The sequence below is a fragment of the Mus caroli genome, chromosome 19 (assembly GCF_900094665.2).
Source record: "Mus caroli chromosome 19, CAROLI_EIJ_v1.1, whole genome shotgun sequence".
Lineage (NCBI taxonomy): Eukaryota > Metazoa > Chordata > Mammalia > Rodentia > Muridae > Mus > Mus caroli.
In genome coordinates this window covers 34,207,832-34,232,050 of record NC_034588.1, presented here as the reverse complement: position 1 = coordinate 34,232,050, position 24,219 = coordinate 34,207,832, and the positions used below count along the sequence as shown (strand labels likewise).

Here is a 24,219-nt window from a genome sequence, read left to right as displayed (position 1 = left end):
ATGTAAATGTATTTCAAAACATCTGCTTAGTTACAGAGCAAACAGTACAGAAATCCCATGTCTAGCTAACAATGATTCCCGACGGTAAGAAGGCAGCTTTACTCGCAGATCACAGGTACATCATCTCAGTAGCAACGCCAGGGCGGATTCAAAAATGTCTGCGGATGTCACTTAGTCATTTTTTTTTTCTTCAAAGTGAAAGAACATCTTAAGACAACATTTTTTTAAAATTCGACGTAGTTTTCAATACTTTTTGTGCTTTAAGAATTTTAATCCTAGCAGCCTAACTGCTCAGGGGGCTGAAGCAGGAGAACCGACAATAATTCAAGGCCGCAGTGAGTTCTTGAAAACGAGAAGAAAGAAAAAGGAAGAGAGGAAATGATCAGCTGACTTACCAGCTCATGAAACAAAGGAAGAAGAATAACAAGGGGTGAGGGAGAGAGCAAGAGTGAGGATTGATATTAAAGCTGAAAGAGAATGCAGAAAACTCAGAAAATCTTGACTGTATTCGTCTTTCTTTTACTGTTTTGAATAGACAACCAAAATTTTTTCATAATCCTCTAGAACAGCACTAAAATTTTTTCCCCCTCTTTGTATTGAAAAACTCAGAACTGTCTGGTTTATTCTGTCAGCTGACCAACTACAGGCTAGCCTCACAGTAAGGGCAAGCAAAATACAGACAGGGGCCTCTCCTATAAGTCATGGCTCACCAGAGTCTGTCTGTCTCTGTCTCTGTCTCTGTCTCTGTCTGTCTCTGTCTCTGTCTCTGTCTCTGTCTCTGTCTCGTCTCCCTGCCCTTCTTGCCTAGGAATTCGTCCTATTTCTTTCTTTTCTTCTTTCTTTTCTTTCCTTTCTTCTTTCTTTTTTCTTTTCTTTCTTTCTTCCTTTCTTCTCCTCCAACCCCCTTCCTCCTGTGCCTCCTCCCCCCTCTCCTGCTCCCCACCCCCACACCCCCAAGAGTGCTGCTTGTTCTCCATGCTGGGCTCAAGTGATCCTCCAGCCTCAGCCTCCCATGTGACTGGATGTACTGCAATGCAAATGAACTTGGCTAGTTAATGGGAGTTAAGTACCTTTGAGGTGTAGTTTTAGAATATAATTAACCAAGAGGTGCCATGACTCCAGGAACACACATACTTCCTGGTCCTCTGCTTGGGTCCAGGTGAAGACATGAAACAGGATTGAATCATCTTTCTTGGGCCCTCTAGCACCAGAAAGGCATTTTTGTTTGTTTGTTTGTTTGGTTTTTCGAGATAGGGTTTCTCTGTATAGCCCTGGCTGTCCTGGAACTCACTCTGTAGACCAGGCTGGCCTCGAACTCAGAAATCCGCCTGCCTCTGCCTCCCGAGTGCTGGGATTAAAGGCGTGCGCCACCACGTCCAGCCAGGAAAAGCAGTTTTTAATAATAAGATCTAGCCACTTCCTAGTTGACGGCATAGTATACTCCTATCAGTGCTACTGCCCACAGTGGAAAGTGGCAGGTGCCACACACTGTGGTTACTTTCCCTCTCCTCCCTACGTCCCAGATAACTGAGTTTCTTTGTTCCTATCAGATATTAATTTAAGAATGATACAAGAAGTTGTAATAGCCTCTTAAAAATAAGGATCTTCTAAGAGGGTTAAGAGATGGCCCACAGGTTAGGAACACTTGTCGTTCTTACAGAGGACCAAGGCTCAGTTCACAGCACTCACATGGTGTCTCACAATCATCTAAAACTCCAATTCCAGGGGTCTGAACCCCTCCTCTGATCTCCATGGCGCCAGGCATGTACATAGTGCACATAAACACACACACATACATACAAAATACTTATCACGTTAACTTTGTCTAGAAGACACAGAAGGCAGCTCAATTTCAATTATGCCTGCAATTGTAATGTACTTAGTTCTCAAACTTAGGCTCCATCTATCTCAGACTCCCAGATGTGGGGATCGGGGCTGTGTGCTGCCACTTCTGGCTGCAGAATGTTTCTACACTGAAAGCAATCAGGACAGGGAAGTTAGATCAGTGGTGGAGCAGTTTGCTGGGTGTACAAGGCCCCGAGAAGATTCCTGGCATCAGAAGTAATTAAAAAAAAAAAAAAGAATGAGTGTGTTCTTTTTCTTCCCCTTCAATTCCTGTTTAAGACACGACAGTTAAAAGCTCACTGGTTTGGCATTGAGCCCAAAAGTTTAGTGTTGAAATTATATCATAAATTTGTATAGCATCTTACAGTTCATAAGAACACTTTCTCATATGCCATCTGCCTTGATCATTATAACAACTGATTTTGGCAAACGGGACACATGGATGATAGCTTGTAAAATCTTCAAGCAAAGAGACACCCACTCTGAATATCCCCACAGTCAGCTTAGGTTAAAAGCTGTCCAGCTCTTTGTTTTATAGCATAGAAAACTTAGAAGGGAAGTGACTTGCCCAGGACCACACAGCTAAACGGGGCATCCTGGCACTTGATCCGCTGCTTCAGAATCTGAGGAAGTAGTCACCCTTTTGTGACTGTCTCCTTTTCTCAGGGGAATTTAACGAATACACACAAAGCATGCCAGCAGCTTATAACTCTCTGGGCTTTTTCCTCGAATATTTCTTAGGAATAGAAGATGATTTAACTCTCAGGGTTATTTTCCTCAAATGTTTCTTAGCGATAGAAGGTGATTTAGCAACCTCAACTCACGCAACACAGAGAACCTTTGTAATGATAGGCTACTCAATTTGACTGGCAGCTTCACACTTTTTCATTTGTTTCTTTAAAACACAAATACAGTCAACCCCACAGTCGCTCCTGAGTCTCGGCCATCTCTCTCGTAGCTCAAGCTATCATCATTTCTTGCCTGAATTACTAAAGGTTCCCATCTGCTGCTTCTCTTTCCTCTTATTCCAGTGTGATTTATGTCAGATGTAATTGTTACCTGAGCATCTCAAAGTATAGCATTCTTTAATGGCTCACCATCACCCTCACAGTAAAATAAGACTTAGGTCTTTTACAGGTGGCCTTTGCCTACTTCTCCGGCTGTCTCTGAAGACTTCCCTTAAACTCTTTCCAAACAAGGCTGCCCAGGCTTCCCTGCACACAGCCGGCTCTCTTAGTAATGCCTTTGATCCTCCTGCCTGGAGCATTCCTCTTTCCTTCCACCTGTGTAACTCTTACTTATCCCTCAATTCAATCATCACCTTTGGGGAAGACACCCATTATCCCTGCAGACTGTAAGCTGTTTCCTCTGTGTTTTAACTGGAACTTCCTGTGTGAATCCTACCACACTGCCCACTCTGCTGCCTTCTCATTGTTTATCTGTCTGGGTTCTCCCATGAAACCAGGAACTCCCCAATGGTAAGGATCCCATTCTCTTTCCTAATTCCTACCACCTAATAATAAACATTCGATGAAAGTTTAATAATTGAACAGAGAGAAAAGAAACAAGCAAAAAAATTCCACCTGTAGTTACCGTATTACCTAGATTGTTGATTAGATCTAGGAAAACTGGGTCCAACAGAACCTCCGGCAATGATGGAAATGGTCTTTAAATATAGTACAGACTAGACAGTCTTATTCCATACTAATTTAAACTCAACAGCCACATGTGGCTACCGGGTGGTGTAATCACTAAACCCTATCTTCCTCGAGGTACAGACACCGAATAACTGAGTGGGTAAGAGAATGTTTCTAATTCATTCTTCGGCAAAACTGAAGTTTTGAGCTCTTCTTCCATTGGACAGAAAATTCCTGGGAAGCAGAGATTTGTTTTGCCTTTAGCTCCCCTGTGTCTGGTTATAGGAAATGTTATACAACTGTATCTGAGTGGAGGAGTACACAGGACTGGACAGTTCCTGCCATCAGTGACTCATGACCACGAAGAACAGTGTAGTCTTTTCAAACCCTTGGAAATCCCTGATGGATTCAAAGCCCTCTGCTCAGCCAGACTGTCATACTTGAGGGTTCCCTTGCTCTCCCTCAGGCAATCATTTAGTGATAACAACAATCAGTGCCCGTTCCCTACTGAGGGGCCATCTTTGTTCCTGTTAGGGTATTTTAAAAAGACGTATAATGATTCTGGCTTTCCAAAAGTATTTAATATGACTTCTAAGCTTTAAAAAAATTTAAGAAGGCTATTCTAAATATCTCCTTTGATAATCTTAAACCAGAAGGTGATGGCACACTCCTGTGATCCCAGGACTTGGGATCTGTGAGTTCCAGGACAGCCTGGTCTTCAGATTGAGCTCTAGGTCAGCCAGGGCTACACAGAGAAACCCTGTCTCAAACAAAACAAAACTAAACTAAAACTAAACCAAACAACCCAAACATAATCTTTGTTGCCCCTAACTTGACCTTATTTTTACATTCGTTATCAGCACATGTGTGTCTGTGTGTGCATGTATGATGAATTGGCATGCATGTAAGCCAAAGGACAATTTACATTCGTTATCAGTACATGTGTGTCTGTGTGTGCATGTATGATGAATTGGCATGCATGTAAGCCAAAGGACAATTTACATTCGTTATCAGCACATGTGTGTCTGTGTGTTCATGTATGATGAATTGGCATGCATGTAAGCCAAAGGACAATTTGCAGGTCAACTTGTCAACCCCAGTTTTTATTCCCTTTCTCAAAAAAAAAAAAAAAAATCTAATTTTATGAAAATGTTTTTTTTTTTACAGTTTATCTACTTATTTGTGTGTGTTTGCATACATGTGCATGCACTGCTGCGCATTTCTTGGTAAAGCTGAAATTAAAATAGCTGATTTGAACTCAGACTTTGGGTAGGCCAAGTACCTGTATGGATGCATCCTAAGATCGTAAGGAGTGACTAATGGCACCATCTAGTGGTTTCCCTGATCCCGAAGCTGCTGGGGGTTGTCAGGAGCTAGAGTTCTAGCCTGACTTATATTACATTACAAGTGGTTGGCAGCCGGAGATGAAAGCCTTAATGATATTTACTTGTCACACAATGACGATATCTAGTCTTTTCCACTTCTTAGAAGTAAATCTAAGCAAGGTACCCTCAATCAACATTTGGAGCGTTATTAGTGTGGAAGAAATCTGGCACCCAAACAATGTAGCAATGTTCAGCAACTTCTCTATGACATTGCGGTAGTCTGCTTACACCATCCCATGACTTTCTCTCAATACCCTTATTTGGATATGAGGATCTGCACCAAGGTTAAAATCGGGCCATAAGACCATGGCCTCCACCAGGAAAAACGAAAATATACAAAGATTTCTGCCGCGAGTGGGTTGTGTTTGTTTGCTTTGTTCTGTTTAGCTTTTAGGCGTGTTAAATCTTTATCCAAAATGATGACCTGCCTGGAGATTTATCCATGCCCCAATGACTAAACCATCAGAATAGACGTCAAGCTGGCCACCGTGCTGGCACACCTGTAATCCCAGCAAAAGGTCGAAAAGTCTGAGGCCAGCCTGACAATTTAGTGAGACACTGTCTCAAAGCAGAAAAGGCCAGGGAATACAGCTCAGAGGTAGAGCATTAGCTGAGCAAGCACAAGGCCCTGTGTTCAATGCTCAGCACAGAAAAGTAGCTGCCAGCGCTCTAGTGCAGTGTTTCCCTTCGCTCCCCTTCTTCTCTTCTCTTCCTCCCTCCCTTCGTTCCTTTCTTTCTTTCTTTCTTCCTTTCTTTATTCCTTCCTTCCTTCCTTTCTTTTTTTGGGGGGTGGTTTTCTTTTTTTTTTTTTTTAAAGATTTATTGATTATATGTAAGTACACTGTAGCTGTCTTCAGACACTCCAGAAGAGGGCGCCAGATCTCGTTACGGATGGTTGTGAGCCACCATGTGGTTGCTGGGATTTGAACTCTGGACCTTCGGAAGAGCAGTCGGGTGCTCTTACCCACTGAGCCATCTCACCAGCCCGGGGGGTGGTTTTCAAGACAAGAGTTTGCTCTGGAACTGTAGTCCTGGAACTCCCTCTGTAGATCAGGCTGGCCTCAAACTCAGAGATCCGCCTGCCTCTGCTTCTTGAGTGTTGGGATTAAAGGTGTGCGCGACCACTGCTCAGACTGATACAATGCTTTTCTAATACCTATGTATTTCAGATATTAAACTCTTAGTAGATCATAGCCTCATGATTATATATATATAATATATGAAAATATGAATATATAATCTAAATCTAGAACATATAATATATAGTCTATATCTAGTCTGGATTATTTTAAATATGGAGTAGAATTTGGCTCCCCCATATTTTGGTAATATCCTGTATTTTGTCAGTAGTACGAAGGACTTCTGAGACACTTTTCTAACAATTTAGTCAGAGGATAGATCTTTTCTTCAATATGCTTCTATCTGCAAGGTACCGACACTGAGGCATAACGCACTAATAAACATGAAACAGAATATATGTGCAGGTTTAGAATATCACCTATGACAAGCATGCCAAATCAGCCTCAATCAAGAAGAAATGTATCTTGTTCTGTAATGGGTTCAGCCGCTCAATGCGGCTCTCAGAGGCACTCAGCTCTGCATTTCCCAAGTACACATTCCTAGTTATCTTCCTAACTAAACGTGGAGCTACGCTAGTACTGTGGTTATAATCAAGATACGCAAACATGCCCACCACAGACATGCACTGACCTTACTTGATACTTCATGAGATTTCATATCTAAATGTGTCAATTTTCTCAAAGTATCAACTACTTTTACAGAATTCCACAGTTTTTAATAGTTGTTAATCAAGTTATTGACTCCTCGCTGGGGTACAAATGCCACCATTCCATCTTGTTTAGCGCTGTATCTTCTAAGTGCAAAGTACCTCCTAATATGAAGGATCAGTTAACATGTGGCCTCAGCGCTCTGCACTCTCCATTTGCCTGAACATTTCTGGCCTCTCATTCTTAGTAGGATTATCTGGGAAATCCTAAACTCTAAATCCTGTGTTTTAGGGGAAATTCTGAGGCATCTTGCTAACCAAATGGCATAGTCCAAACTGGAACTGAGAGTGGAGCCAGCCTGGGCTACATAGGAAGACCACTAGAAAGAGGCAGGAAAGCACTCCAAACCCACAGAATTCTTCCTAAGTCCACATGCAGTCCCACATTCCTGGATCCGAACACTGTAAAATCAGGTTTGACTCAGGGTTGCAACAAAAGGTAGTAAAAAAGCGGAACAAGTTCCAAAGAAAAATGACCGAATGTGAGAAACCGATCCCCCAAGGAAACAAAGAACTCCTGGCTGTGTAGCTCAGAACAGCGAAAGGTTGTTTATCCTCAGTTCTGTAATACATTAGGTTTTCAAAAAGAAATCACCATCAGGTATGTCTACATTAAAGAGGTATGTTTACATTAAAGAGTTAAATGTATGGATTTGAAGTGCAACATGACTAGGTGGCCTTAAGTCTTTACAAGGTAGAACTCCGTAAGTGACCTCAGACAGAGATGTCTAGTTTATTATTTGTTTCTCTCTTCAACAAATAAACATTCACAGACTTTTCACCATGAGCACAGCACTAAGCAACGTTCATAAAATTCCCATTGGGGGAACATAGCATTCCATTAATCTATCCTGTATGCCTAAATATCTCCTTTCTTCCCCCTTCACACTCCTTTAACTACAAGATTTTTCTGTAGGTCTCTCCACTGTGTAAGTCTCTAACTTTAATCATCTTAATCCAATCACATTCAATTAATTCACCAATTTCATATATTCCCCCTTCCAAAATGTCTGCAATCAATTTTCTCAAGTTTTGACTTCCACCTTCTAATATCAGGCTCTGTTTATCTTTGAAAAGGAAAAGGCTTAAGTCTTTTAAGCTGTCTCCCTGCTTTCAGCCTCTCTCCGCATCTAGTATAATTTCCAAGACATTAAGGTTAACTTTTCTTGATACAGATTCCATCAAGTCTTGATTTAAAAGCTTCAGTGAGGCTGGAGAGAGGTTCAGAGGTAAAGGTATTTGCCACCATGTCTGGCGACTTGAGGCTACTCTCTGAGTGTGGAGGGAGGACAGAACTAACTCCCACGAGTTTTGCTTTGACCTACACACACACACACACACACACACACACATGCACACTCACACACATACACTCACAAATGTACACATACACACATACACTCACACACGTACACACACATACACTCACACACACACACACACACACACGTACACTCACACACGTACACATACACTCACTCACACACACACACACACACACACACGTACACTCACACACGTACACAGACAAACGCACATTTTCCACTTTATTTTTCAAGACATGGTTCCTAAGGGACCTGGAGCTCATTGATTCTGCCAGTCTGGCTGTAAAATGAGCTACAGGATCATCATCTGTCTCTGGCTTCTAAGCAGGGACTGCAGGTGTGTGCCACTGTGCCCAGCTTTGCCCATGGGTACTGGCAATAAGAATCTAAGTCCTTGTGCTTGTAGACTGTGCCAGCTTCCCAGTCCTGTCATTATTGGATTTTACAGTGCCATAGCTTTGGTTATTTCAAAGTACATTCTGGCCAATAGGAAAGGCTAGTCTGAGCTTCTTTGTAGTTTTTAAAACATTGGAGGGCTCTCACCATGTAGCCTAAGCTGGCCTTGAACTTGTGGCAATCCTCCTGCCTCAGCCTCCCAAGTGCCAGGATTATGAGTATATGATACCATACCCTGCAGTTTGGCTTTTGTTAATAAAGTATAGCATACAGAACAGTGTGCTTGATAGCCTAACTGCATATGATAGTGGTATCCTTAGGTCACAGCATCAGACATTGGCAATGAAGGGATTACAGCTAAACTAGTGGGTAGAATGTTAGAGGATAAAGAGAAGTTTTTATAGAATTAACTTGGGGATGAAAGTTTATCTTTGGTGCATGACTCTAAGCAGATATGCCACAGAAAGTTGTGGCATATCTTCTTATACACACATGTAGCAGTCTACTTATACATACATGATGAAATGAGGAGGCAGGAAGATGCAGGCAACAGAAATCTAGTTTGTATCTTACTTGAACAGCCACGTGCTATGGAAAGGCAAACTTTCTCTAATGTACATAAAGGACCCAATACAGACTGGTGGGAACTCGAGCCTTAGGACATAACTTCTCACATAGGAGAAGTTCAGAAAGCAAGTGGTTTCAGGTCAACATAACCAACAGAGCGAGCAACATGTGTCTCATGGAAACACATTCTCTGAAGTACAGTTAACCCTTCCAGTCAGATGTTAAGGTAGGGCTGGACCACTACACAGCAGGGTCATTCTATGCCCAGCACACAGTTAGATTGCTCTTGTCTCCAGTGCCAGAGGACCTCAGCATGGAGGAATGTGAGAGTCTGTGCGTCATGACCATTGCGTGGGGGAGCCCAGTGACTGACTTCTAAGATTCTCTATCAGACTGCTGGCATTTCCTCTTCATACCCCAGGCGAATGCTGTGATGTTTAGACCACCACAAACTCATTAAGCATTCTAGCCTCCCCTTCCTCATGCAGCAAAACTCCCCTTCCTCTGTACCTTCTTTCTTGCCCTCTCCCAATATGTAGAAAACTGAAAATAAGCTTTATATTTTAAAACTACATTTCCCTAGACTTAAAAAAGGATTATTTAAAACACGATAAAAACTTATTTTTAAAATTCCCTTAATATAGTTTCTCTATGGTATTAGAGAAAGTTTCATTTTCACATAATTAATATATACAACAATCCCTAAAACTTGCCAGTGGATGAGAGTGTATATTTTTTCTACCAGAAAAAGTATGAGGGTTCATAATTATTTATACTATAAATTCACTACTGAAGTTAAAAGCTACTTTGTAGAAAAGACTATTTAACATTGGAGGAAGAAAACTAGACACAAAAGTCATTTGTATTTGTTCAGTCAGTACTGCACATGTGACACTACATTAAGGAGTAGCCAGCGATTATAGGGCAATGGAATGGCTTAGCAGCAAAGGTACTTGCAACCAAGCCTGATGACCTGAATTTGATCCCTGGAATCCATAGGGTAGAAGAAGAGAACTAACTCCTGTAATGTTGTCTTCTGAACGCCACACGCATGCCATGACAAACATAAACACACATGTACGTGCATACACAGAAAATAGATAAGTTTATTTTAAAAAATGCCCAAAAGGAAAAAAAAATACAAGAAAAGTATAATGATTACAGTAGTCATGCATGATAAACTTTAAAAGGCAGAGACCATTAAAGGCAAAATCTTAAAACAAGTCCCTCCCTCCCATGTCTCTGGGGACAGAGACTCTTGCCCAACAGAGTTAAAGTTTGACCCTCTTGCACAGGACGCCAGATTGCATTTCCTTTCTTGGTTTTCTCTGAGAGATTCAAATGGCGCCTTTAGAAACTGCCCAAAGGAATGACTAGAGATAGGAAATATCCTAGAGAGACCGGGGAGGCAATACCTGGGATGGGGACATAGTCCATGCTTTTCTGTAGTCCTCCACGGGGAGGTAAGAAAACAGAGACACCCTCAGCTAGAGCTGCTTCCACAGACCTCCTGGGGACTCCCCCAGCCCCAAGTATCTGGAGCATCCTAGAGTTTGCCCCCCCCCATTTCCCTTCTTTCTCCCCTGCTCTCCCTAACTATTATCTCTACACCCCCTGCACCTCTCCCCTCCCCCTCCCGTTTCCCACCTAGTTCCCTCCTTCCATCAACCTCTGATATCTATTTTGTTTCCCCTTCTGAGCAAGATTCAACCATCCTCCCTTGGGCCCTCCTTGTTACTTGGCTTCTTTGGGTCTGTGGGTTATAGTGGAAGTAGCCACTTTCTGTAGGACCCCCAGTAGAGGCATAGGGACAGCAACCCACCACAAAATCTTTGACCCAAAATGTATCCTTCCTATAAGGGAATGGCCAACCAATGACTGCCACAAATTGAGACCCATCCATGGGCAAGAACCAATCACTGATACTATTAATGACACTCTGTTATGCTTGCAGACAGAAACCTAGCATAACTGTCCTCTAAGAGGCTCCCCCCAATAACCAATGGAAAGAGATGCAGAAACTCACACCTAAACATTAGATGAAGCTCTGGGTGTCTTATGGAAGAAATGGGAGAAGGATTGAGGGACCTAAAGAAGATAGAGGCTCCACAGGAAGACCAACTCACCTGGATCCCTGGGGGCTCCCAGAGACTGAATCACTAACCAAAAAGTGAGCACAGCTGCACCCAGGCCCCCTGCACATATGTAGCAGATGAGCAGCTTGGTCTTCATGTGAGTCCCCCAACAACTGGAGCCGGGGCTGTCCCCGAGTCTGGTGCCTACCTGCCTGTGGATCCTGCACCTCTAAATGAACTGTCTTGGTTAGCGGGAGGAGGGGGTAAGACCAGGGGGTGCTTCCCCTCCTCAAAAGAGAAGAGGAGGGTGGGCTTGGAGAAGGACTATGTGAGTGGGTACTGGGAGGAGGAGGGTGCACTAATACTGGGAAGTAAAAAAGACACCAGAAACTTGCCCACGCACACAGCAATGTCTACCACCCAGCAATATATGTAATAAGGCACAGCCTAACCCAACGAGAGGTTCAACTGCCAACTATTATTAAAGTTTTGCCATATTTATTTATTCTGTGTGCATACATAAGGGTGACCACATGCTTACACCACGGCACACATGCAGAGGTCAGAGGGCAACTTGTGGGACTTAGTTTTCTTCTTCTACCATGTGGGTTCTGGGATTAAACTCAGGCTTGGCAGAAACTGCTTTTACCCAGTGAACCAGCTAGCTGGCCAAATACCTAGTTATTTATAAGCCACACTAAAGACAAAATAATACAAAATGAATCAAGCAATATGTGTGTGAAATATTGACATAAGCAATATCAGACTGTAATGATCTCAAAACACAACTTCTTAAAAATTGTAAGAAACCAGTTTAAGTTGGGGTGTTGCTCAGTTAGGTTCAATTCTCAGCACAAGAAAGGGGGATAGAAAATGTAATGTTGGGGTCGAAGGGTTCAAGCAGAAGGGGAAGACAGGAAGGGAGCTGATGTGGGGGTAGTCCACCAAAACTCAGTATGCATAAAAATGCTGTAAGGAAATCTACTACTTTGTATACTAATTAAAATCAAATTAAAAATAAAGAGAGAAATGAAGAGAAGGGAGAAAAGAAAGGGCTGACAGAGATGGGGAGGGGCAGATAATCCGTGGGAGGAAAATAATAATTGATGATTTAAGGTTCAGTTTAGAGTCAAAGACTTATAAATCCAAAATAGATATTTTATAAATGAGAATTTTACTTTGATAAAAACAAAAGGTTTATGGTAAGATAAAGTTAATCACTTTCGTAAAAAGCAGACTTTTTCCTCCCTAGCAGAATACATTATACACAGAAGATGCACAAACACTTTATATTTATTGCTGAAAAAATATGATATTTCCATTTTAGTTGAAGACTGCTGATATCTTTTTAGTTTTTAAAATAATACATTATTGTAAATTTTTCCCCAGAAACATTTTTTGCAATCTGTTTCATGCCCCAGTGACCCTGAATGGTCAATGGAGATGTCTGAGCCCTTTGTCAACCAGAGATCTTCATCATTTAACCGTTCATAGTCAACCAGGGACCCATTCATCAAGACTCAAAGTTTTCAGGCAGCGAGTTAGACTGCAGGTTTGATAAGACCGAAGCACGTGTAACAAGGCTAACCATATAGTTCTAAAGCTCATTTGCTAACATCAGCACCAGACCACAGAAGATGCAAACCTCATCATCTGAACAAAACAATGTAGAAAAACAACTGCAGTCGTCAAGGCTGGAAAACAGTCTAGGAATGAGGAGCAGACTGTAGGGCACCATTTGGTACGCAAGGTCTCTCAGCAATAACCTACATGTTCAGAAAAAGTGAAAATGACAAGCTGGGGATTGTTTCATTCACTTAAAGCAGGCATTAAAGCATGGTACCAGAGAGGCATGAATGACCAGAGGGAAGAAATCACTTTTTGAGTTACCTTGATCTAGACCAGCACTTCAGTGAACCTCTTGGAGGCTGTTATGTGAAGCTGAGATATTTCTTTCTTCCTAGGAAGGAGTTCGCTTTACTTCTAAAGCTGCCAAAAATTTTCGTTAACTTGGGCCTTCAAGCTGTCCTACTATAGACTACCGCTTCCCATAACATTTAACTATAGGTGTGTGGAGAAGGCGGGCGAGCTGGGCAGTATGTACTTACGTTCGCACTGTATGACATCGAGGTTAAACTGCTGCACGGCTCCCATGCTGATCTGCTTTAACTCACTGTCCAGTAGCATCTGCATTAAGGATGTGGATAGATGTTGGCAGGCTGACATGCAAGCTGTCTGGGCAACTTTCCCCTAGGCAAAACAAACAAACAAACAAAACGTAAACAAGCAAACATGGAAATACGTCGTAAAATATCCCAAGACTTTACACCTGGGACTCTTACAATATTGACTGTTGGCTTTTCTGGTTCTGTATTCTACAAAGAACTAAAACCCATCTTTCTCAGGATACAACATTATTAAAGTGCTAACTGCACAGAGGAAAATTGTAAATTTTGAAGACTTATTTCAGATCTCTTGAAATAATGTAACACTTTTAAATGCACATGAGAATATGGCATTTATTACACTAAATCACAATACTGATACAGCACTTTTTTCATACCAGGCCCCCTAAGCTCTCCTTTGTATGTTTAGCTAAGATAGAACAAAGGAAGCTAACTGTGTAATTTGAGCTATTGTTGCTATTACTACTTAAACTGTACCTAAAAATCAAAACCACTGGAGTTGGAGTTCTCACCTCCACTCAGCGTATTGGTCTGTGGTATGGAGTCACAGCTACCATAGGGGAAAGGTCAGCCTCTCCCTTCCACTTCAGCTTCATTTCTACTCAATCAAATGCATGCTACCTAACTACAGAAACGGATACTCGTGGTCTTCCTTCACTGAGATACATGATATAAAATTAGCTGACAGCCTTATTTCAATTTTCTTCAAATACCATTGTTTTAATGTTTGCCCTAGAGATTATACAGCTGAATGTTATATATGAGTGTGTATGTATACGTGTGTGTGTGTGTGTGTGTGTGCATATACATATGCACATATATATATAAGACAGGCTGTCATTCTGTAGCTCTGGACATCTTGGAGCTCACTATGTAGACCAGACTGGCCTTGAACACCGAGAGAGCTATCTGCCTGCCTCTGCTTCCTGAATGCTGGGATTAAAGGCATGTGGCCTACACCCTATCTCTAACTCAAGCAGATATTTAACAGAATATACATGAACTGTTTTAGGTCAAAGTTTTCCAGTGTAATCCTCTAGGGTGGCTGCCTACAAACGATTATATGATGAGGTGATGGGCTGTTTCCCATGTGGGAGTCAAAGATCTAGGATTATGGTTAGGAAAATAATGACTTTCAGGGGACATGCCATGTTTTGCCTCGTTTTAATTAATGAAGATTTACCTAGTGATATTTGGTAACTATTTTTTCTTCCTACTAATCACAAAGCCAAATAGGGAGACAAAAATGATAAAATCTATCTTCCAAACATGCATGCTACAGCGTACTAGCACAAAAATGTTTATGCAGAGTTCGTGGGAAAGGTCTCAAGAACAACAAATGCAGTCCTAACTTACTAGAATATCTGTCCTTTAAATTACACATTAAAAATAGTCTAAGACATTCTATCCTTGGAACCAAAGTGCTCATGGATGGGTTCTGAGCATCTAGGCACTATGCATAGCAGGAAACAAAATATCTGATAGGCAATGTCAGTTTCTCAATCAAAAACTGCAGAGATAAAAGCCAATGCAGACAATATATTTGACAGATACTGATGAATTGCCAAAAAAAGGAATGCAGCCAACAATGAAAAACCCAGCATGCTCAAAGCCCTAAGCCCAAGAGGAGCCAGCCTGCGGCCACGCAGGTCCACTCTCCAGGCAGAGCACTATCAATATGAATGGGAGGGGATAAAGGCCAGGAAAAGAGAAATCAAGGCACATCCGTTAATTACAGTGTGAGAGGCTTGCAAATACTTCACAGAAATGCTATGTTGACTTGATGGAACAACTAGTTCATTTTAGCCCAATGAACTTCTCCATCAATTCAGCTCTATGACCTATTACATCATTCCATGACAATGTACTAACTGAAAAAGCAGATCGATAAATTGTCAAAAAATTATATAGCTTATTTTGTACTTAAGTATGCCATACGTCATAAGTGGTATTATTTTAACATAGGTTCAGAGACACAAATAGATATACAAAAGTACTGGAGCCAAACAATGAAAGGGTTTAAGCTGGTTCATAAATCTGGTAGAAGCAGGCAATAAAAACACATACGCAATCTTGTTTTTCAGTTAAATAATATTTATAACTGCAAAATCTTAACATTAAATTTCTTTTGATTAGGCATATTGAATACAGGCTTACCGTTATCAAAGATAAGCATTTTAAAGACTGACGGAATAAAAAATTTTATACACATTTAAAATAAAATGAATTATCCCTTTTTATATATCAAACCAAAGTTAATACTACCAAAGATTCACATTGTTGAAATTTTATGAAACATGTTTTATAAGATTATATATTATTCTCTAGATGTCCACTGCCTAATTTCAGAATGCATAAGACCATTCTTAAATTTATCTACTTATTCTATATAGGAGAATTTTAATGTCTTCAATATTTACAAACTCAAAAACGTATTTGCAACTGATATTTCGTGCCTAAGAATCTTGGCCTATCTTAATAAACCAAACACACCTTTCAGAACACTATTACAACTAGGAATATTGACTCTCATAATAGTTCATCATCCTAAGACAAAAAATTTAAACACTTTCATAATTATCTTTAAAAACTAGCTTTTAATAGACATGAATATGAAAACACAGTCAAAATAATCAACAAAACAGTGCACATTTAATACATTTTAAGCAACCAAACATATTTCCTGCCCTCATCAGAAAAACTTCTTGTAACATTACCAGCATTTTCTTTCTCTTTAACAACACAAAGTTCAGTAAGTAAAAACACCCGCCAAACTTTTAAAAAGGTAACTGTTTTTTCACCAGCTTTAGCATTTTTTTTCCTGAAAAACAACTTGCCAAGGGAGAAAACCCTTAGACAAACTTCTTATATTTCAAAGGGACTTGTAAAAGAGAATCTGCTGACATATTAGATCCTTTTTGCATTACCCCAAAGCTTTTCTTCTGAGAACAATTGTGGCAAAGAGACATTTGGCTCCTAGGAAATTCCCACAGGGTCAGCCATAAGCATCCTTCCATGCACCTTCTCAGCGCTCCTTCCTGGACGCACGTCTCAAAAGCAGCTTTCATCGTCTGCTTGTGTGTCAGTCAATATGATTTATGGACTGCAGTCAACAGAGCCAAGAGCATATAGAATGAGAAATATGACTACAATCTGCTAATTTGTTTTGTATTGAGCCATTTAGGAGTCAAAGACCTGATGTCAGACTGAGATCAGCAACACAATTAACTAGCCGGTGACAGATTCATCCATCCTCCCTGCCAGGCTGTGCCAATCAAGGACAGCATGAGGCGACGTTTAGTGAAATCAATAAGAGAACTCGTTCTCTGAATAACCTGTGTAAGAGCTTGATTGACACTTTCTGAATCGCGTTTGTGGAGCACAACCACTCTCTACCCAACAGTTCCTTACTGCAAGCTGTGAAATACGGCTTTCAGTGCCAGTCACAGAACAATGAACCCCTCACCACCAACCTCGGTGGAAAGAAATCAAGACGACACATCTGTTTGTACGTCAAGCCAAATTTCCAAAATAATTTACTATTGTAGATTGGGCTACAGATACTGTTTCTTTTGAAATATAAAATAACAAACCCATGCAAACACAACACATTTTATTAGATTATGGCTCAAACTGTTTTGGTTTCGAAGCAATGTTTTCATAGGTCTAATAGCATAGTGGGCGAGACACTGAAATCTTAAAAACTAATTTGGCATTTCAAATCCTCATTTGAAGTCTGTATTTGTCTCACCAGTCTCTTATTTCACACGCCTCCTAAGAAAGTTTTTATTTAGACAGTGACCGTTTGAAAGTGTTTTTCAAAGCTGCTTTCATTCTCAAAAATACAGATGATGTAAAATCCCTGACACCACAGCCATTCTTTCTGTAGTGATCTCCTCTTCTTTAACAACCCCCAAAGGATCCATTTTCTTTTTTTTTTTAAATCTACACACACATACACACACACACACACACACACACACATTTATCTTGAAGAACTACTTTTTAACCTTATGTAAAAATGCAAAGGGGCAAATATACTGAATCCTGTGTTATTCTTTAAATTAGTATCAGGTTTTGTTTTCAGAGGCTGGGAGTAAAGAAAAAAAAAAAAAGAAAAAAGAAAACAAAGGAGTAGTGGATTTGCTGAGTGGATCTCTTCACTCTGACCATGCTCTTTAAAGTCACTTCAGTTCAACAGCAAGTTCCTACTTTATACAAACACTCTAACTCTTCGTTCGCCTCAGAAACCTGAGTTCTGAGACTGTGAAGTAAGCTTTTTCAGATGCAGAAAGAACGGAAAAGTGTTCGGATGACCTGGACAATGTCCTAAAGAGCTACAATACACAGTCTTTTAAAAACGTATACACTGAGAGAACGTGGACGAAATATTAAAATTAGAAATAAAAATTTTAATTAAAAAATAAAGAGATAATTCAAAAGGAAACATTTACATCAAGAATTCTGTAACTCTCCCTTCTATTTGTACAATTAAGAACTACTAACATGGCAGGGTAATAGTGGCACATGCTTTTAATCCTAGCACTTAGGAGACAGAGGCAGGCAGATTTCTGAGTTTGAGGCCAGCCTGATCTACAAAGTTCCATGATAGCCAAAGATACACAGAGAAAGCTTATCTCAAAAAAAGAACCACTGGCAAGTTTTGCTATGTGAAAGTACATCTTGCTCAATTATAAAAAATGCTATTAAAGAAAAAGGCCCTGAAACAGTACAGAATATTAAAATTCCCCCCCCCCCCCGAGATGACATCACGATGCACAAGGTCCTTTTAGCCATCAAGATGGGTTTTAGTGTATTTCCTAGGAGTACACACTAGATGTCTCAGATTCCCAATAATACAGAATGGGGGGTTGTAAAGGTTTAACTATCAAGATGGCTTTCTTTAGTGAGTTTCAATAATGATTTTAATACCACCTTGAGGACAGATTTTTGAGACTGTGCCAAGTCACCCACAGTTCATGCAAACATCCCCACTCCCCACATGCAGCACTCTCGGCCCATGCATGCCTCGGTTTCTCTCAACTCTGTGTCTTCATCTGCTTTTATCCCTGACGGAATGGGCTGCATCTCTCACCCCAACCCCACAATCAACTACCAATGCGCACTCTCTCCTCTCGGGCTTTTGAAACCCTTTCCCCTACTCCAGGGCTCACCACTCACGTGGACTCCAGACTGCCACGGAAGGTTCTTTGGGGTGAGGAGCCACATGAATAAAACCAACACGATTCTCTTAAAACCGAAATGAATCTTCCCCGGGTGATCACCTGTAATGCACACATTTCTAACCTCCACGTCCCAGTCTCTGCTCATCTCACTTTGGCTTTTTTTTTTTTTTTTTTTAGCAGTCGGTTGAGTGGATTTTAATGGCATGCCACACCCACATATCAGCTCTCTGGCTGGCATCCTTGCTGTTGTCATTGGCAGTCCCAGAGAGAGAAAAAGACACATTAAGGAAGTCTTGAAAGATTAAGGTTTAGTAGAAATTCCTCCTGTTTCCAGGCTATGGATTTCTGGGCTACAAAACAGATATTTAAATGGGGGAAGGATTTTTGTTGTTTTGGCTTGGTTTGGATTTACTTTTTGTTTATTTATTTATTTTAGACCAGGTCACATGCATCCCTGGCTAGCCTCCAAACCACTACATATCCAAGGAGGGTCTGAATTTCTGATCTTCTACCCTCCAAGTGTTGAAATTCCCAAACCTTATATAGGAAATTTACTTGATTAATTAATATGGTCCTAAAACTCTTCTCTCTTGGCAAATATTAACAAACAAAAGATGCAAAGATTTACTTAATTCTCCCTGCAGTTGACCTGTAGTATGGCCAATCCATAGAATTCAGACTGGGAAATTAAAACACACCAAAAACCATTATCAAAGCAGAAACTCTCTGAGAACTGGGCCATGTCTGCATTTCTTTGTGCAGGCATACAGCTCAGTGTCCCAGGAACATACAAAATGTGAGTTCACTATTTTACAGTGATACTACAGTTTTAAATGCCCAAAGAAATTGCCAGAGTCCCTACCAGATTATATTATTGCGGTAACTCCCAAATAACCATCAGTGAATTAGGCACATGTCAACCCATGCCAATGTATTAATTAATAGATGTGACGGCTGATAGTGACACAGTTGAAAGAATTCTGGCCAGCGTGGATCTGGCAGGCCTTACCTTTTCACCCCAGTCCCTCTGCCTTGCTAAAAACCATTAAATTACATTCCTAAAGCTAGCCACCTGGGAGCTAGAGAGATGGCTCAGAGGTTAAGAGCACTGGCTGCTTTTCCAGAGATCCTGAGTTCAATTCCCAGCAACCACATGGTGGCTCACAACCATCTGAAATGAGATCTGGTGCCCTCTTCTGGCCTGCAGGCATACATATAGGCAGGCCACTACATACATAATACATAAATCTAAAACAAAAAACAAAAACAAACAAACAAAAAACCAAGCTAGCCACCTGGGTCTATTCCCTTCTTTGGCCACTTCCTCCCCCTGAGGCTGACTTTCAAGGTCCAGCTATCAAAATATTGAAGTCTAGCAATCAAACCCCCTTTGGCTGCTCTAATCCACATGCCAAATCAAAACTTACCACTGCATCCTAGCCCACTCTAACACAGACCTCTCATTTTCTCTTCTTAAAAGTCAAGGTCATTTGCTGCTGTTTTTCTGCCTGAGTCAGAAAGCAGCCGCTTTAACTTTTCTTGCTGGCCTAACAAAGGATCTCTGTGGAAAAAGGTGTTTTGAGTGTGGTTTGTACCCAATCTGGGGCCTGAAAGGGAACTCTCGCTAGGCAGGGGTCTCCTTCAACAGTCACTACTGAAAATAGAATACAAGCTAAGGGCATGACTATAATACCACTACTTAGGAGGCAGAGGTGGAAAAATCTGGAGTCCAAGACCATCCATAGCTAGCTAACAAGTTCTAGAAAAGCCCAGACTACATAAAACCCTGTCTCTCAGAAAATAAAACAAAAAAGGCACAGGGCAGTCATTCAAAGATGTCTATTTAGGTTTCAACCTTTCTTCCCTTTCTCCCTTAACTTCTCTTCCTTTTCTCTAAGATCCTATGACTTGCCTGCCCCTCCCCTAACCAATTTCTTTCTTTATTTCTTAAAAACAGGTTTTCATATAGCCCAAGTTAGCCTTGCCCTCAATACACAGCTGAGTAGGACATGACCTTCTGATCCTCTTACCTCCACCTCTGTTGGGGATTCAGGCATACACTACCATGCTCACCTAAGTTAGCTGTTTAAGAATTTTCAGGGCAGTCGTGGCGCACGCCTTTGATCCCAGCACTCAGGAGGCAGAGGCAGGTGGATTTCTGAGTTAGAGGCCAGCCTGGTCTACAAAGTGAGTTCCAGGACAGCCAGGGCTATACAGAGAAACCCTGTCTCGAAAAACCAAAAAAAAAAAAAAAAAAAAAAGAATTTGCTGAGAGCCCAGTGCAGTAAGGTTTCATTTGCTGAGGAGCACGTCTGAATGACAGATCCTGAGGAATGAATGGTATGGTAAAAAGAAAGTCATAGCCAAGGAATTATGTAGTCAGAATCCCAACCTCTCCATAAACCATGTGGCTTTGTTGCAGGTAACACAAAGTGACTTCAGTAAGGTCTATGGTTTTCAATTACATTTTGCAGTGTGTGTGTGTGTGTGTACACACGAACGCATGCTCATAAAGCCAGGTAGTGGTGGTGCTTGCCTTTAATCCTAGCACTTGGTAGGCAGAGGCAAGCAGATCCCTGAGTTCAAATCTGTACAGAGCAAGTTCCAGTATAGACAGGGTTATACAGAGAAACCCTGACTTTAGGATAAACAAAACAAAAGAAAAACCCCACCTTATATGGCATAATAGTATCCCCAAACTTCAGATTATCAGAGTCCTGAAGATGCTTATTCCAGGTGACAGTAGGTGACAGCACTAGTCTAAGCCCTAGGCTAGGGATAGGCTAGGGTGGATACCACCAGTCACTTGCACTTGAGCAAATCTGAATATCTAAGATGACCCAATCTTAAGTGTAAATAAGGGCTAGGGAGGCAAGAATGCGGGGCACAGGCATACATACACACAGGCAAAACAGCCCCACATTAAAAAAAAAAAAAGTGATGTATCAAAGAAGAGTAAAAATGTATCAAAAAAAACAAACACATAAAAAAAAATCTGGGCCTGGTGGCAGAGGCCTAGAGTCCTGTCTATCTGGAGACTGAACAGGAGGATCAAGGCCTCCCTGAGCAAGGTGGCAAGGTTGTGCCTCAAAACAAAAACTCAATAGCAGAGTGTTTGCCTACCACAAACAATGCCCTAAGTCCAATCATCAGTAAACACACACACACATACATACATATGTTTGTGCACACCCAAGTCGGGTAGAGCGATCAGTGTAATTTATTTGTGTTCCCCCTAGGAATAGCCGTCAACATGATGTGGAACAATGTTCAGAACGAAGAGGAAGTCCTTACAGACACCCAGCATATCCGCCAATTGCTTCTTTTTTGTTTCCCCGCAATCCACAGAGGCTACTGTCCATGGCACTGATTTCCATGGAAGACATTAGAGTTAAAACTATGTAACAATTTCGCTCTCCCACCTGATGATTCCTGCACAAAAGGGAAGACAGAAAACAGAGTTATCCCATATCTAAACCTGCTATCTGTTTGTGTTATGAGACCATAGCCCAGTCTGACCAGGAATCCTGGTCTCCTGATTCTTCTTCTTCTACTTCCCAAGTGCTGAGACTGTAGACATGCCCCACTCCCAGCCAAGAAGCCTTTTTTCTTTTTTTAGTACGGATAAAACCCAGGGTCCTACAGGAGACAAAAGGGCAAAAGGACACTGCAAGTTCAAGGCCAGTCTGTGCTCTATAGCAACATCCTATCTCAAAAAACTAAACGGAAAGGATTTTACTACAGAGTGCGACAGACCCTCCAGTGCATGTGCAGACACTTGGTCTGTTCTGATTATGTTCACTCACATTCCTCTCACTGGTTACTTAGAGCCAGGTCTTGAGACCTATCCTAATCCACTGGCTTCCTGGGAAACTGTCATGGCTATTTGATTTATACATCTTTCCATTCTTGCTACCACTTCTTCTAATAGAGTACAGACCAGGAGCAATTCAGAATTGTATTTCTACAGTGTTTAACATCAGGGAAGTAATTGAGAATGTCGTTATATACACTTACAACTTAAGCATTTAGTCTTTTGAGACATCAGCAACCAATGTATACTTAGCTCATGGTCTCAGTGTGAATGTCCAACTGGCAAACCTTTGCTAGTATATGATATACATCTTGGATAAATGGTAAATTATGAAAAACATATGAGACAGACCATAGGGGATTGCTAGAGTACATGAAAAAAATGCTAAATGTAAAAGTATTCTTTTCAATCAAAACAAATATGAAAAAAAAAAAAAACCTCTCAGAACACACTGTTTTGGCAAAAGTGATCCAGCATCATCAAGACAGGCATGGGAAATGAAAGGAGCCACAGGCCCTGGGTAAAGAACAGAGCATCCGTCACATATTAAGGAAGTACTGAAGATGCTCAGGAATTGAGTTGGAAACAATTTCCTGTCCATCTTGTACCATCCACAACCCTCAGCAAACATTGGAAAATGACAAAAAGAAACAAACAACAAAATATCCCTCTCAGAGCAGAAGTTCAAATAGACTGCAGCCACAGGCAGATGAACACTGAAATAGTGTTCACACTGAATTTAGTGTGCTTAGAATTGTTATGTGTCTTCTAGGGATGCTGCATAGAAGCAGCTGCATGGTCCAGCATTTGGTATACCATCGTAGACATTCCTACAATATGGTTCATGTTATAAATACCTAATGTCTCTATGAGATTGTCTAAAACAAAGTGGTCATCAGGGCCAAACGGTGATCCCATGTGTACCAAGTGTGTCCAAGATAGAGCATGCTGTCTATCCTATCAGAATATCGTTGAAAGTATATTCTGAGGAGAAGAAAGTCATTGAAAAGTGAAAGTGTTGAAGGTATAGAAAGAGTCGGAAAGACAAAAACAAAAAAAAGCAAAGATTTTACATAATAAACTCAAGGCACATACTAAAAAGAAAAGAATTTGTTATGTCCTTAAGATGTTTCAAGTTTGCACATAGATACCAACACATGGACCATTCATATTCTTCACATAAAGGAAAACACAGTCAGTATAAAATTTTGAGATGCATTTTCTATTCTGGTTTGTTTTCTTGACACAGGGCCCCACTCTAACGCTGGCCAGCCTGCAGAAAGAACTTAGTGTAATCCGTGTCTCCACTATTTCTCTTACAGCTAATTAAAAATGCTTACCAATCATTCTGTATTAGATATGACAGAAAATACAAAGCTGAGTAGATGCATTTCTTCATAAGAAGATAGAATTCTAACAAGAGAAAGTAGTCTACGAACAGCACACAAAAGACAAAATATGAAAGGGAGGGGTAAAGAGAGGGAAAGTAACCTCGTGTAATTAAGTGCAATCAGCAAGAGCTGTGTGAAGGAGGTGTCATCAGATAGAATTCTGGGAAAGATCCGGGCAGGTTTTAGCTATACACGAAGCTAATATAGACAGATCCAGACACAGTAAATATGCCAGTTTAGACATTAAGATTAGGCCATGCTTTAGAAAACACATGTGGGTCCCAAACAGAGGCAAGGAAAGAGTACTGGTACAGACCCATCAAGTGACAGGGACAAAAGGAAAGGGAGAATACATGATAGAAACATTTATAGATTACATGCTACATTAAACTGTCCCCTTAAGAAGAAATTTCACTATCTGAAAATATATTAGCTTTTATTCTGTCAAGGACACACAACTAGACATAGAAAGGACAAATACTGTAAAAATAAATAAAAACTTCAGTAAAGCTGCTTTTAAAAGGAAGAGTTGCTGGGCGTGGTGGCGCACGCCTTTAATCCCAGCACTCGGGAGGCAGAGGCAGGCGGATTTCTGAGTTCGAGGCCAGCCTGGTCTACAAAGTGAG

The 24,219-nt window shown here is 40.9% G+C and overlaps 1 protein-coding gene across 1 annotated transcript in view; it reads right to left on the bottom strand.

The window, feature by feature from the left end:
- The window catches only part of Exoc6 (exocyst complex component 6), a 128,503-nt gene that overhangs the window by 31,875 nt on the left and 72,409 nt on the right, over nucleotides 1-24,219 (bottom strand). The window contains exon 19 of the mRNA XM_021151208.2: nucleotides 13,125-13,266. Within this exon, the coding sequence (XP_021006867.1) occupies nucleotides 13,125-13,266 (142 nt within the window). The remainder of the gene's footprint in view (nucleotides 1-13,124; nucleotides 13,267-24,219) is intronic.